The 15120-nt window shown below is 37.0% G+C and overlaps 1 protein-coding gene across 12 annotated transcripts in view; it reads right to left on the bottom strand.

Moving 5' to 3' along the window:
* Positions 1-15120, bottom strand: part of PLCB4 (phospholipase C beta 4) — a 207716-nt gene that overhangs the window by 65148 nt on the left and 127448 nt on the right. For all 12 annotated transcript variants that reach the window (XM_035320050.1, XM_035320051.1, XM_035320054.1 and 9 more), the window contains 5 exons: positions 10091-10170; positions 9503-9556; positions 4147-4228; positions 2929-3029; positions 2243-2300 (listed from right to left, as the gene is read on the bottom strand). In XM_035320050.1, the coding sequence (XP_035175941.1) occupies positions 2243-2300; positions 2929-3029; positions 4147-4228; positions 9503-9556; positions 10091-10170 (375 nt within the window). The remainder of the gene's footprint in view (positions 1-2242; positions 2301-2928; positions 3030-4146; positions 4229-9502; positions 9557-10090; positions 10171-15120) is intronic.

Genomic DNA, 15120 nt, shown 5'->3' with positions numbered 1-15120 from the left:
TCCTTCCCAGGAGAAAGGTCAGACTGGTCCTGGTCAAACTACTGAATTTCCACTTTGACATTTACTTGGCTTATAATTTATTGCTGCAAATGAATGGCAGGAGCAAATCTCAATAGCAGTGACCTCAGTTGTTTTTCTACTACGTTTTCTTTTTTCGAAATTGGACTTGCTAACAAAATCAAAAAAATAAAAGTTCTAAAAATTAAATTTCTAAAATCTTCCCAGAAGTTTTAATACTGATACACAACTAAATCAGCTGTCAGCCAGAAGCATTTAAAAGGCAAATAGAGACAGCATTTTGACTGGATAGATGCTCACCCTCCACTTATACCCAGTAACATACCATCATGCTCTCTTAAAAAGCTGTAGTGCTTACAGTTTTTGTGGCCTGCCCTGGAGGTTATGGAATTCAAATTAATTTAGGCTAAAAATTCTCATGAATAATTGCCCTGCCAAGCAATTCCCTTCTCCTAAATAATCTTCTTGTATTTTCCAGCATTTAACATCACTACTAATTGCAGTATTGGCCTGCTGTAAAAGGGACAGAAATGATCACATCAGGCGGGAGAATTAGTTTATTTAGTGCATTTCAAATCATGACCAAAATTTTAAACTCCAAATATATTTGGAGACCAAAATACCTTAAGCACTAAGCCACAGGCATTGGTTTCAAGTCATCAGACTAACTGTGCCACTCTATAAAACTTTTCTACATTTTTTTCCCAGCTCTAGTCACCAACTAAAGGGAAACAACCATTAGTCATGAACTATTAATCACAGAATCACAGAACTGTAGGGGTTGGAAGGGACCTCGAAAGATTATTGGGTCAACCCCCCTGCCAAAGCAGGTTCCCTAGAGCAAATTGCACACGTAGGCGTCCTGATGGGTCTTGAATATCTCCAGTGAAGGAGACTCCCAGATCAGCCTGGGCAGCCCTCACTGTGAAGAAGTTCTTTCGCATATTGGTGCAGAACTTCCTGTGCTCTGTTTTGTGGGCATTGCCCCTTGTCCTATCCCCACAAACCACTGAAAAAAGGTTGGCCATATCGCTTTGTCTTCCACACTTCAGGTCTTTATAAACATTGATAAGATCCCCTCTCAGTCTTCTTTTCAGAAGGTTGAACAGACTCAAGTCTCTCAGCCTCCCCTCACAGGGGAGATGCTCTTCTTTTTGAATACTCTTTTTAATATGTAATTTGGTTTGATGAAGAATGAGTGCATTCCCAACTGAAAAAGAAAATTTTACTCTGAAATTGATCTATGAATTCTGAATACGATCTATTTGATTTTTCTATGGGGGGACTTACTGCTTGAATCTTAATGTAGCAGTATCGGAAATATATACATTTCTGATATAAATATAAAAGATTTGTAAATAGTAAAATAATTTTAGAAGGAAAGAATTTTAGTAAGGCTTTTGGTCCCTAAAAGATCATGCATCATGCAGAGAAATAAAGCAACTACCCATGTTCTAGATGACAAGAATCTATTGGTACAAACCGAAGTAGAATGTACTTATTTTCCATGTGCATGTTCTTGTTAAATCTACACAGTGCATTTGCTGTTGCAATTCTGATAGAGTCAGCCTTCCGCAACTTACTGTGCTTTAGGAATAGAAAAAAAAAAGTGGAAAAAAAACCCCTCACACTTTTTATTCGCACACTCATGATGTTTTTAAGAAATACTAAATACTCTTGCCAACGACTGTATTTTGGAACTACAGCAATAAAAATACTTATGCTGCACACATACTGTTTTAAAAATCATATACAAACCCTTAAAATACCCTCCTAGATCTTAGATTTGTAATAGATATAAATATACTGTAGAGTAGAATCAAACCAATGTTTTTAAAAGCCTACTTCATTTCTTCTGTTATTCAAAGGGATAAGCAGATATATTTATCTGTGGCCTTTATTTAAAAATAATTGCTTATAATAAAATACTGGATGTATTTTTAATAAAAATGCATCAAATGTAACAGTATAAAATGTATTAAACATACACAACACAAGACAACAAGCAAATAATCAACAGATGCTATCTGCAAAAGCCAACACGTAGAAAGCACAAGAACATATAAGGTTGGAGCTGATTTTTGCACCTGGATGTTACCATAATGGAAAGATCAGCAGATCAGAAGCATAGCAAATAATGGTTTGATACATGCAATGTACAGACTGGAAGAAGCAAGCCACTGCAGACAGACTTGTATGGTAGTTAATGTATGAAAAAGCTTACTTCATTTAGAAAGCTCACTAATTGGTCTACCGTTAAATAATCAGTTTTGTCTCCATTGCTGAAAAGAAATTTATTAGAGAATGTAAGTTTTCATATATGATGCTACAAGTAGGTATGATTTACATGTTGACATTGTCAGTACTTCTAAAACCTTCCACTTCTCTACCTAAAATAACTTTATAATCTCAAAATGAACACTCACAGAAAACAAACTGTCTATGCATGACACAATATATCTCCTTTACTTGCTATAATTTAATATACATTACTTCATAAAACAACATGTAAGTCCTCCAGCTGAGAATAAATTGAAGGCAGAAACTTTTGAAACATCTAATTTCTTACTTTATTTAGTTAGTTCACATACTGTGTTAATCACCTAAAGGAGCAAGTTAAAATTACAGTAGTTAGTAAAGCCAATGCAAAAAAAAAAAAAAAAAAAAAAAGTTCCAGGTGCTTCTTCTAACTCATGTAAAAGTTGCTCTAAATAAAGAGTGAACTTTTACATTAATAATCTGAGAGGGAAGGAAGGGGAAAAACATAGACTTAAGGTTTGTCTTTACATATTGCTGATGATACTAGGATTCAAGGTTAAGCAATCTTTACAGCCTTCTGTCACTATTAGATATGGACTAAAATTACAGTAAAATTAGTTTAAAGGAAGATTATATTATATTTGAACTTACATCTTCTTGAAGAGGTCCTCTATGTCAGTTCGGGGACATATCTTTTGGGTAAGCTCATAAAATTTGTCGTAAGTAAATGCTGCAGGCTCAATTTCATCATTCTGCAACAAAATGCAGAGGCACATTTATTCAGCAAAAGACAGCTTATATGCTCTATTCCTAAGAGTGTTATCTTACATCACAAAAAGCAATCAAATACTGTTTTAGCTCTTTACCCATTATACATTTACTTTTCCTAGTTTATTTTGTATTTTTTCCAAACAGTTGTCAATTCATCTTTATCACAGATCTGTCAGATGTTCATATATTCTGACCTCGCAGCAACATTAATTCTCCATACACAGAACTGGTACCCAGTGTTTATTTTTTCTAATGAAGCTTAAAAAAATATCCAAAATAGTGTATGAACTTCAAGATACTTATGCTGAAGCCAAGGCACTTCAAGAAAATGTCTCAGGTTTGGTACAGTGGTTTTAAATAGCAAAGCAGCTCTCATACAGGAGTGCATAAAATTTCCATGAGAGGGAACGCACAGCTAACACATTTGGTATCGTGCCCTTCTTTGGCTGAACAAGATGAGAACTGCAGCTGTGAGGAAAAACAAAATAACCCTTGCTGTCAAGCACCACAACTGCTGGACACCCCCAGTTTTCTATGCTCCCCCTCCCTGGCTGGAGACAGCAAGCTGCTGAGTCTGCAGGCTGCCTCCCACCAGCCTTGGCAGGTGCCAATCCAAAAACTATGGGCTGGAGTCTCCAAAATGAAAAAAGGGAGACTTGGCATGGAGCAAAGGTGACGAAACCAACCATGACTGTAGCCAGTTGTCACCCCTCTGGGGCTGCTGACAGGGGCTCCAGCTGCAAGCAGGACAGAGCTGGAGAGAGTTCTTCAGTGGAGGGGAGCAAAGAGCAGGAGGAGTCCAAGAAACACAACCGAGAGGGCAGCATGCAGCATGTTCTGCACTCGTGTACTTTGTATAAATGCATGGGGCGAGGCAGTTATTACAGAAAAGAAGAGAAGCCTCATTTAAGAGGTTTAAGGATCACTATGTCATAAAGATTTGATTACATTTTGATTTTAGCAAACAACCTACAGTGATGAATAAGCTACTCATGAACAATATGCATGTTTCTACATGATGCATACATCACAGATATGAATATGAATGATTTATCAGTTTATTAATGTACAAAGAAGTTATTCAAAACTGCAAAATACCTTTCCACTGGGAAGACCTAATTCCTTAAGTGCCTGAAAGATCACTTTTTCTGTTTTACCTGATGCAAAGGTTCTGGTAATGCTAAAATAAAAGAGTGGGGGAGGGGGGAAAAAGGAAAAATGTTAGTAACTTTTTAAACAATCAGTTCTCTCTCTCTCTCTCTCTCTCTCTCTCTCTCTCTTGCTTTTTACTGCCAACATTTTCCTCCAACTTCAACTGATGAATATAAGCATCTTCCAAGTAATAGTGCAGCTGAAAAAATGCTGAATGTTTCACAGAGCAACAGTGTTCTGCCTGCAAGCTATCCATTAGAAAATATCAAAATAATGAACTGCAAAAAGAACAGAAGAGTTGCTGGTTTTTTTTTTCAGTATACTGGAATATGGAGCTGTGAAAAGCATTCTTCTTTTTGATCTTTTCACCTCCACACATAGATAAATGACTGTGTTTAAAAAGTAGCAGATTCAACAAGTGAGAAGACTCATGGCTCCAGGCTTTCCCACTTGCAGTGACTTCTCTTCCTTTCCAAGCACTAACCTATGCCTCCCACATCACCCTTAAGGTAGGCCTGAACCATTCCCAATGGCAGGTTCCTTCCTCTTTCCTTTCCAAGCACTCTCCTCTGCTAGCCAGGGACTCCCAGATGCATGTCAGATCTTATTCCCTGCTCCTTCACCAGCTGCAGTGTTCACTCTGCCCTTCGAATGCTCCCTTGCCTTGCAGGCATTATGAATGCCCCTGTTCTAAATGTCCTATGCATTTAAGTAGGTTTCCACCAAACTGATTAAGATCCATTTGCTTCCACAAAACACTAATTCCATTTAAAGCTTAGCTATTTGGCATGTATAATGTGAAAACATTTGGTCTATTTCTGTTTCCATTTGAGACAAGTTTGAACAGCTTCTAACTCTGGAAAAGTAGATCCAAATTTGACACTCTACTCCTTTCCAGGGTCTAAGCTAAAAAGATGCATCCCAAAGCTCCTTGATTTTGATGTCTCAATCTGGAGGGGAAAACTGAAGTCTGTATCCAGTATCTATTGCTAATGCTAAGAAAACCTGTATCGTGGGAAATACCCTATAGCTGCCTCATGAGAATAAGTTGCTTGTTATCATCAGTTGAGACAATCATTTGCGGAGTCTTTTTGTTAGTCTCATGCATACTGAATAATTTCACAAGGTGAAAGATGAGAAATCAACAGTTGCTGTTATTTGTTGCCATAGCAATTCACAGTTGTTCTACTCTCCAAAACACTCTAAGACTCCTATGTAAATATTTTCATACTAATAAAATGAAGATCAGGAAGCCAAAGATCCAAGTGATAAAAAAGTATTTTAACCGATCTTGGCTATTTTTTTTACTGGGTTCTTACAACAGGTTTCTACGTCCCTATTTAGGTACATAATTATTTGACTTCCAAAGCTAAGTACTGTGATGTTTTCGCTGAATTATAGAGTGAGCTTAACTTTAGGCACCTGTTTCTTAAAAAACAATATACATCTCCAGCAGCTATTTTCTCCTAATGCTATGACACTGAATAACATCAGGTCTATAATTTATAATCTATCTCCAGCCCTGTAAAAATTCTATGCCTGTTCTAATGAATCAGGCTCCAATAATAAATATGTCAAATGTGTAATATTGGCATAAGTAATTACTCAGAAACAGAGAGCCAAGATCCCATGGCTGCAGAAAACTTTTTGATATCAAACTATCTACTTCACTAAAAATAACAGCAAATATAGCAATAATTTGTAATGAGAGTGACAGTCTAGAAACAAGTACATGAATTAAAAAAGAGTTTAAAAGTATACTTCCATTTTGCTAAGGGCACTGTGAATAAAACTATTATTTATTCTATCTGAAGAGACTTCATCCTAGCATATTTACATTCATTTTGTTGTATACGTTGGGAAAAAATTGGATTATTTCTGACACATGCAAATTCCTCGTTGATAGATACCTACAGGTATTAACTCCTCATGTTCTATGGTGGATTGTTTTTTTTTTCTTACCTTTTTTTCTTTTTGTGAGGGTGGGGGACAATGTGTCAATGTGTTCTTTCATTTTTTAAAATACTTCAAATCTAGGACTGAGGGTTATCAATCTATCTTGCCTTTTGATGGATTCAATAACTTGGTTACTTCAAAATATTTACCACTTTCAAATCATTACTTCAAATATCAAGCCAACACACAGATTGTTCAAAACAATCATTTTTTCTGGCTACACTGAATTTATCAGTTTGGCTAGAACTGGACGTACCACTGTGTACACTGTACAAAAAAAAATTATCTAATACTACAATTTCCAACCATCATCTAACTGTAGGAGCAGACATTTCTTCCAGACACTCTGGAGTAATCAATACAAAGCTTATTTACTAAAATGTGTAATTTCAAATTAAACCAGTATGAAACAAATTTAGTCTGTTTTTTTTTTTTTTTTTTTTTTTTTTTTTTTTAAATCTTCATAGTTAGATGCTAAATTAGCTCAAACTCTTTTAAATGTAGTCATACCAATGCATGATCATAGGTTGACCTAAGTTCATTTCCAACCAGGCTGTATCTGAACAGGCACAACTTGCACATACAGAAAACCTGTTTTCTGCCAATGGAAAGCTGCAGAAACAGAGTATTTTTTTATGTTAACAAGCACTGACCTTTTCAGTTATCATTTTTAGTAGTTTGAAAATCTGAAAATACAAAATATTTTAACCAGTGTTCTCTTAAGGCTTTTGCACTACTAACTGCTAGTATTTCTTCTCTCTCAAACACATTACATTGACAATAATAAATACATGCCCCAGAGTAGGTTCAAATCCAATAGCAGTTGAGAAGAATCTCCATGACCTTGCAACCCCAACAGTACTAGCAAGGAGTCAGAATTATTGGCACCATTTACTACTGACAGCCTAAGGATTTTCACCTTCTCAAGCTTTGTCATTTTCTACGCCCACATGTTGGCTGCAACAATCTATATTAAAACTAGAAAGAAATGCAGAGCTCTGACTTCCCAGGTGAGATTTTTTCCTCAGGATTTTATTTCATTTCCGTGTAAAAGTGAACTAAAGGGGGTCTTGCAATACACATTCCTGTAGCTTAACAGACCTGCTAGGTATTCTCCTTCTGAGAGGATAACATTCTTGTCTGTATCCCCAGAGCTACAGTCACTGCTACAGGGGTCCTTGAGAAGCAGGAGGTGGTGGATGTTTGAAAGAGCACAGCTGACTAGAAGACACTGAATTTTAAAACAAGGAGGTAATATGGGAGGGACTGACCATAGCAATCTGGAGGTCTGCTGAACATGAAGCATCAGTAGTTTAAATCAGCAGGAAGATTTACTTGGGTGGAGACTTGGGTAAACAACGTGAAACTCAGTGCATAGCAGAAGTATTCTGCCCAAATTTCCCAGTGCTTCTTGGCTTGCCTTCCTTCAGCTGGTTTCCTCACCCGCGCACCCTTCTCCTCATGCATCTAGCTCCTCCTATTCCTTGTCTTCTCCCTCATGCTCTTCCTTTGCACTAAGTGCTTGTGGGAGGAGAAGAGGTTACCCAGTGATGAGAGATCTGCGTGCCTGTGTCTCACTTCATAATAAGCAGGTGTTGCTGGATCAGGCCACTTTCATGATTTCATTGTCCTTCACCAGGGCTCTGCTGCAGAAGGGAGGACAGAGCTCTGGTTCAACCTTTTTTCCAAGACAGGTCTAGAGAACAGTCTGATTTTTCCCGTGCGTTGTCATTCCTCTGGCCTCCTGCTGACACCTCTCCTATTCCTTTCAGCCTGTGATAAGTGCTTACTGGATGAGCACAAAAAGGTTGCCACATTTTGCCCACAACAACTTAACGAATTCCTTGAAGATGTAAAGATTCAGCTTCCCTCAGAACAGCATGGAATAGTAGATTCTTTACAAATTTAAACTGCAAATGACTTTTGCAAGAAATTAAGCTTCTAGAGACCAATTTGTGTCAACCTGGCACTCTTGGAAGTGGAAACACTTTTAAGAAAAACTATTCAACTCTAAGAGACCATTTAAGTCTTCCACAATCCAAACTCTAAATCTGACAGGATGATTTAATTCACTGGAATAACAAGCCAGTGGACTGGACTCTCTTCAGCAATACGCGGCCCTGTCTGCATAAGCAAATTAGTCCACTATAGCACAGCAGAGAGAACTTGTGCCTCCCTAAATGGAAGGTAAAATGTTTCAAGGTGGAAACAGTTTCAGACAAGCTAGCACACTATTCATTCAATACCAAGGAATAAAGCTCTGTGTTCAAACACAGACATAAAGCTCTGACGTCTTGAAAATGAATTTGCTCCTCTAGTAGTGTTCCCACATCTTTACCTTTCAGTTGATATTACTCATGGAGCCTCTGCACAGGAGATGCCTCATGGCAGTTCAGTTCAGGAATAAGCAGGAGCTTGGCAATGTGAAAGCTAAAAAATTAATACACTGAAGCAGCCTTAACATTGTCAAGGTGTTACTTGAATCATGAAACTAAAGAAACCTGGAGGTCAGCATAGCAGGCCCTTTATCTTTTTGCAGATTCTGAAGATGCATAATCCTCTCTTTCTTTCATGGAAAAAAAAATCTGTAAGGTTTATCTTACAAAGTCCTTTTTATTGTTCTTTTCTGTGGGTTTCTCCTCATGAAAAAGCAGCATGCTCCAGAAGTGAGGGTTTCACATACTGGATGTGAAGGAAAGAAGCTCAATGTATTGGCAAGAACATCTAGAGCAGGGCAGGGAGAATTATTTGCCTAGCCAGAGAAGACTGAAAATCAGTAACCTGAAATAGTTAATAGCTGTAGAGAAAATACACTGTTCTAGCTTTTCAGTCACTGACAACTAACCAAATGATTCATTTACCACATGGAGAAAACCAAATGTTATCCCGAGGGTTCCTATAAAAGCAGAAATAATTTTGGCAGAGCCGTCTCTCTCTCTTTTATGAGGAACTACATTTTACAATGTACCTCTTCGTCCCCTACTTAACTGGCCTGCACTTTTATATAGCTCTTTTTGGTAAGTATTTTATGAAAAACCCTTCCCAGAGTTTGAAGAGTTGTAAGCTGAGAAAGCTGATGCTCTTAGCTCTTCGTGACTGAAAACAATTATAAGCACTCATATCTTTAAAACGGACTAAGAGAAAAATCATTAGGCTGATAAGAAGTCCTCCCTAGTTTCCAAGGAGGCAAGGAACTCAGCTCAGTATATCTAGTTCTATGCTTGTTCTTATATACATGTTAGACAGTGATAAAGTTGGTATTGTATTTAGTTACTAAGTCATAGAATTTTTATTAACATTATATAACCAGTACTTGATAAAAACTTGAATGCCCAATTGAGCTTACCTTCGAACTGGAATTTTCCCATTTGTATTTGTTAGAAAGGCCAGCTTCATCCAACTGAAATTAAGAAACAAATATTTAAAAAAAACTATTTGTTAAAATTAGGATACTTATATTAAGCTTCAGATTACTGACATCCTTGTGAAATGAGTATAAAGAGATGATTGTTTGGTAATAAAAAATATTTCTCTGTAGTCTTTTAGTGTTTGAGGCAGAGCAGTTCTTTAATTGTAAGGGCAAAAAGCAGCCCAAAAGAATCAGCATATCAGTTAACAGGAGTTTGAAAAGATGAAAGACACATGGGATTCTGTTTCCATATACATCAGCAAAAGAACAATCTAGACAATAATTAAAACATACAACATCAACAAATCAAATGAACGGTTATAAATTCTCTTATAATTTCTCTTGGGTAGGTGCCAAATATAGACTTGAGACCTCTTCTGATCACAGTGAAGGATAAATCTTAAGCTAATTTAACACCATTCAGTTTATTACACTGTATTTTTGAAAATAAATTTAAAAGAAATGTAAGAATGAAATTATAAGGCTAGAAAAAAGGAGAAAAGGAGAGGAAAGAAGGTAACTTACTGTTTCTTGAGACATGTCATTGGACTGACATTGTTAGCTCTAAAGTTATGTATGATGGATCCAAGTCCTTCTACCCATTGCTGAAAAACATGAAAATACAGAAGCACCAAATTAGGGAAACTGTAGATGAAAGAAATTGGAACATTTGTCTTGACGGAAGGCTTTTCTTCCTTGCAGCTATGGATAATGTTAAGATTCTGAGTTAAGTAAAAGAACCCACCCACTTCACAGCCTACAACAACACAAAAAAGTTCATCTGCATTTTACCCATTGATATGTTATCCTTCACTAAACAAAGTGATTGTGCTTTCTATTCTTCTAAGTACCACATATAGCATCTGTGGTGCTATTAAAACAGTTTACTGCCAGCAAAGGAAAGCAGTCTACTGATTGATTTATTAAGCTTTCTAGTTATAGGCCATATAAATATATGCCTCCCTTTCAGCAGTTGCTGGCATTGTTAGCTATTACTAAGCATCATTATACAATATGTGATGACATATTTAATTGGTCCAGTGTTAGAAAAAGGAATGAAACAAAATATTAATAAACTAGAGCAGACCACAGGGATGTACAACAGTTGCTCTCTGATGCTGACCTCATCTAACACCCTGTTACATATTCAGTCCTGTTTTCTTCCTGGCTTTCATCCTTAAAAAGCAAACATTCCAGTAATCATTGGGCTGACTTTTAGCCAACAGCAGCATTACATCACTTATGTAGTTCCGTTTTATGGATCTTTTTTTCCACTATAGCTTGTACCTAGACTTGGTAGTGCTGTATAGCAGAAGCTTAAGGATTAGACCTTAACATGAACTCTCATTGATTTCACTGACAAATCCTGGCAGGATGAAGCTATAGGAAGAGGAAAAAACGATAGCATTACAGGCCAAGTTTGATCTCAATTATGCCATTGTAATGCTACGATTACTCAACAGATAAATCACACTGGTGGAACTGAGATGGGATTCAGTCCACTGCTTAACATCAACCTTATGAATAAAGCTTCTTGCTTCTGGCCAAATCCTGTGCGTGCTGCTTGAACTGACTTGGGCAGGATCCAGAATTTGACACTTAAAAATAGATGCAGATTAATATATTTTTATTTTCATGAATGAGTGCTGTACATCTGCAAATCAGATAAAAAACAAAACAAAACAAAAAAAAACACCCGCATTTATATAGGAGGAATACTAGTGTCTTTGGACATATTGTGAATTGCATGTATTTAAATCCCATTGGCTAAAATAATGCAAGAAAAGGTTTAAGGTGTCCACTCAACAAATAAACACACTCAAGCAGACCCCTGTACTTGTGACACATTACAAGCCCATCACAAACTTCCTTTTAAACAACAAATTGTTGTCAGACTCCCTTAAATGAACCTTATAGATCTATCTGACTTTAGACAAATCATCCACTTCCTAAGACATTTATTAATACTTATATATTCCTTTTTAAGTTATTCTTTTTTAGGAAGCAATGCATAAAAATATGCATACAAATAGATAAAGTGTGTATCTGAGAATCATCTGAAAACAGAAGTCTGACTTAAGAGAAAGGCATAGTATGTGGGTTTCTCAGGTGTGTTTTTATGCTTTTCAATCATTCTTCTTGTTATGATTCACAGAATTATTTACCTTTGATTTTGTAATCACATTTGAAATATACAAGATATCACATACATTCACCACACAAGCAAGCAGGCAGTCCAGCAGACAACCAGGCAGTGAGGTAATGCAAGTGGACTCTCCATCAGTTACTCTTCTTTCCGAGCACTGCTCTTTCTCTCTCTTTCCCTGTAACATTTGCTCTGCCCTTGCCATCTCATTGTGCCCTAATAGCCCAACCTACCCTATATTTTCAGCCTTTGCAAGTCCCTGCCAGGGCAAAAGAAAGCCATGTAGGATGTGGTGTCACCTCTAAAGCAGCTTCCACACCTGGGCTTGAAAACAGCCCACCCGTTTGTTCTCCCATTTCTCTTTTCCCAACTTCATGAATAAATTGACTTAGCAGTCAGAGTATGGATGTGCTGTTTAGGGATAAAAAGAAAGTAAGGATCATGGGGAGAGATATTTTTTATTATTATTAAAACAAATATAATTGGAAGCCATTGACCGACTTAGGGAACACATATCTTTAACTAAAAATGTTCCCTCACCAAAGATGATACAGGAAGATTGCCTGAAATAATTTCAGAAAAAGTGTCTGAACAAGTCTCACATATTTAGATTCCCTGGACCTGTGGAAACTTGACTCTGATTTGTCAATTATTTTATTTATTTAATTTGATAAATTAGAGTAAAATGTCACTTTATTGCTACATTAACACTGTCACAGCTATATAAAAATTTATTTTCTCTATTCCCTCACAAGCAACTCAACCTTTTAACACTGACCCAGAAAGTAAAATGGTATATACACTGTAAAAAAACAAACATAAAAGAATCCTGCAAGATTTAGTTAGGCAAAATGCATGTTATGAATAAGATTGTCTTAAAAAAAAAAAAAAAAAAGGCATTTATTTCTGCTAAAAAAATTTCATCAGTGCAGTACTGCCAATGACACCATTGGAAACAGGAAATAAACGCACACGGATGCATTTTGATTTGAAGGCAACAGACTGCAACTACACCAGATACGAGAAAATTTAACATTTAGGAGTAAGGTTACCCAGCATTAATTTCCAAAGTTACTTCATATATTAGGAACAGCTGCCAAAAAAACAAACAAACAACAACAACAACAACACAAAACAAAACAAAAACAAACAAACAACAACAAAAAAAACACTGCTAGAAAAAAGTAGATACAGTGAGAACTCACTAAGCTCTTAGTAAACAATTCAATTTCTTTGCAGGAAGTATCCTGATGATTCCCACTTTAGAGGGACTCCCTAATCTTTATTTAGTGATAAGGCCCTTTCCTGACAGAGATGCCAAATCAGGAACTCGGTTCATGTTCACTGAAAGGGCACAGAACTGCAGCCAAATGCTGATAAAACACAAAAGCATCACATCTCTGCTGGCACCAAGCAAGAGACTAACCTCAAAGTCTCTGCCCATCTATGAATCGTCTTTACATTGGCACGATGTCCCCAGGGCAGGATATGGGAGCTCGAGAGCCACACTTTTTTATCCATGCCACATCACACAACTGCGTGATGATGTAGCATCTGGCTGCCTGGGCTTCGGTTTGGGGCTAAAGTAATTTCTGGAGTGTTTCATCGTATCTTCCTCATGGCTACCAGCTGGCTCCAAATTAAAATTGGGAATAAGAGAGCTGAGGGAAAAAAATGTTTCTGGATTGTGAAGACACTATGTAGAATTGAAATGACATAGGATGAATAAAATTCCTCATCCACAGATTGGTATACAGGCTCAGTACAATACATTCAAATTCTTTGTCAACTGGTCAACATGAAACATCCTTCTGAGCTAGAATGGTTTCCAAATAAAAACCTCCATAATCACTTTTAAGGCAATGTTATCCAGTGCACAGATATTTATAAAGTATCCAAAGCCCGAATACTATATGACAAAAGTCAAGGTGCAACATATTCTTTTCTGTCAGCAAAGCATTGCCAGATTAAATGTACAGCTGTCTGATGACATGGTGGAAGAGATGAAAGAGCTCAGCTTTTTCTCAGCTAACACTACAAAGAAACACAGCAGTGGCAACACTTGTGTGCTGTGAGAGCACTGCTGATTTTACAGATGAAGGTGCAAAACATGTAAACCTATGCAAGTAAACAGGGATAAAGATCCTCAACTCTCTTCCTTTGCACTCAGCATCTCCATATTGCTATGTCTCCAAAGAAGGACAATCCTATAGCAAGATATAACTCTGAAATGAGGTAGATACTTCACTTTGGTCTTACAGAAAATAGAGTTGCAAAATGTTTTTTGATAGAAATACAAGATGCATTTTTTTCTCATTTATACTAATGCTAAACATTTTCAGATTTTCAAAAAAGGCTTAGTACCTTTAACCTGTCAGTGGAGCTCCTAAATGGATCTCTATATACCAGTAATTACTCTGGATTCATATAGAAGAGGAATCTGGGCCCTGCTATCTAATCTTAGAGAAACAAAAACCAAGAAAAGAAATAAAAATAAAGACAAAGATACCTTAAACACAAATCTTTAGGCTGCCACAAGAGGCCAAAATCTAAGTACACTGTTGACTGGAATAAGCAGGCTGTCTTGTTTTTCTTTAACAAGATCCATCATTGTCAAATATCTCTATAAGGAGAAGGTGCATGAAAAATTTATTGAAGAAGCACTCTCCATTTTTGCTGAAGTACTCAAATGCTTCTGAAGCACTTAGTGACCTTGTGTTAGCTGAGGTTCATTGATGAAATACAGGCAGCAGCAGCAGGGTGCACAGATAAGTTTGACCTCTCAGCTTTCTTTTAGCCATCAACCTTTCATTTAGGAGTGTTAAAAAGGGCAAAAATTATGAAGCACTAAAAACCACTGTAATCTACAGCCCATGCAATTCCAGACAAGGTCATCTGTGGCATATTTATAAACAAGGTCAGTATCATCCAGACCTCTCTTGCGGTGATTTTACCTTCACTTTTTTATTGCAATCTCTCCATGGTAGCACTCTGCTTAATTCAAGCAGTGGGAAAGCCAAGGAGGCAAGGAGGTATTCCCCCAATTTCAGTACTCAGTGCCTGTGACTGGCTGTCAGAATCAAGGGCTTGATAATTTGAAGTTTCAGGAAAACCACGGGAAACAGAACCATGTTTCTCAATTCTTACTGAGAAAGAAACGGCCTTGCAGGATTCCCTGGTATTTTGCCCTTATCCATCGATGCTGTGACCAGCAGATGTCCCTCTTCTCTCAACACAGATGTCTCAGAAATCATTTCTGTTCTATAAAAATTACCATGCCTCTACAGCTTGAGACAAGAAAAGCTAAGGCAGTAGACTAGAGATAGTGCAAAAGTCATCCCCAACCTGATCAACTGGAGCACAGATTTGTCAGATATTGCTACAAACATTCTGTTACAAAAATAAAAGG

The sequence above is a fragment of the Oxyura jamaicensis genome, chromosome 3, assembly GCF_011077185.1.
Source record: "Oxyura jamaicensis isolate SHBP4307 breed ruddy duck chromosome 3, BPBGC_Ojam_1.0, whole genome shotgun sequence".
Taxonomy (NCBI): Eukaryota; Metazoa; Chordata; class Aves; order Anseriformes; family Anatidae; genus Oxyura; species Oxyura jamaicensis.
Note: the sequence above shows the minus strand (reverse complement) of the source record. Positions and strands in the feature narration are given on the sequence as shown.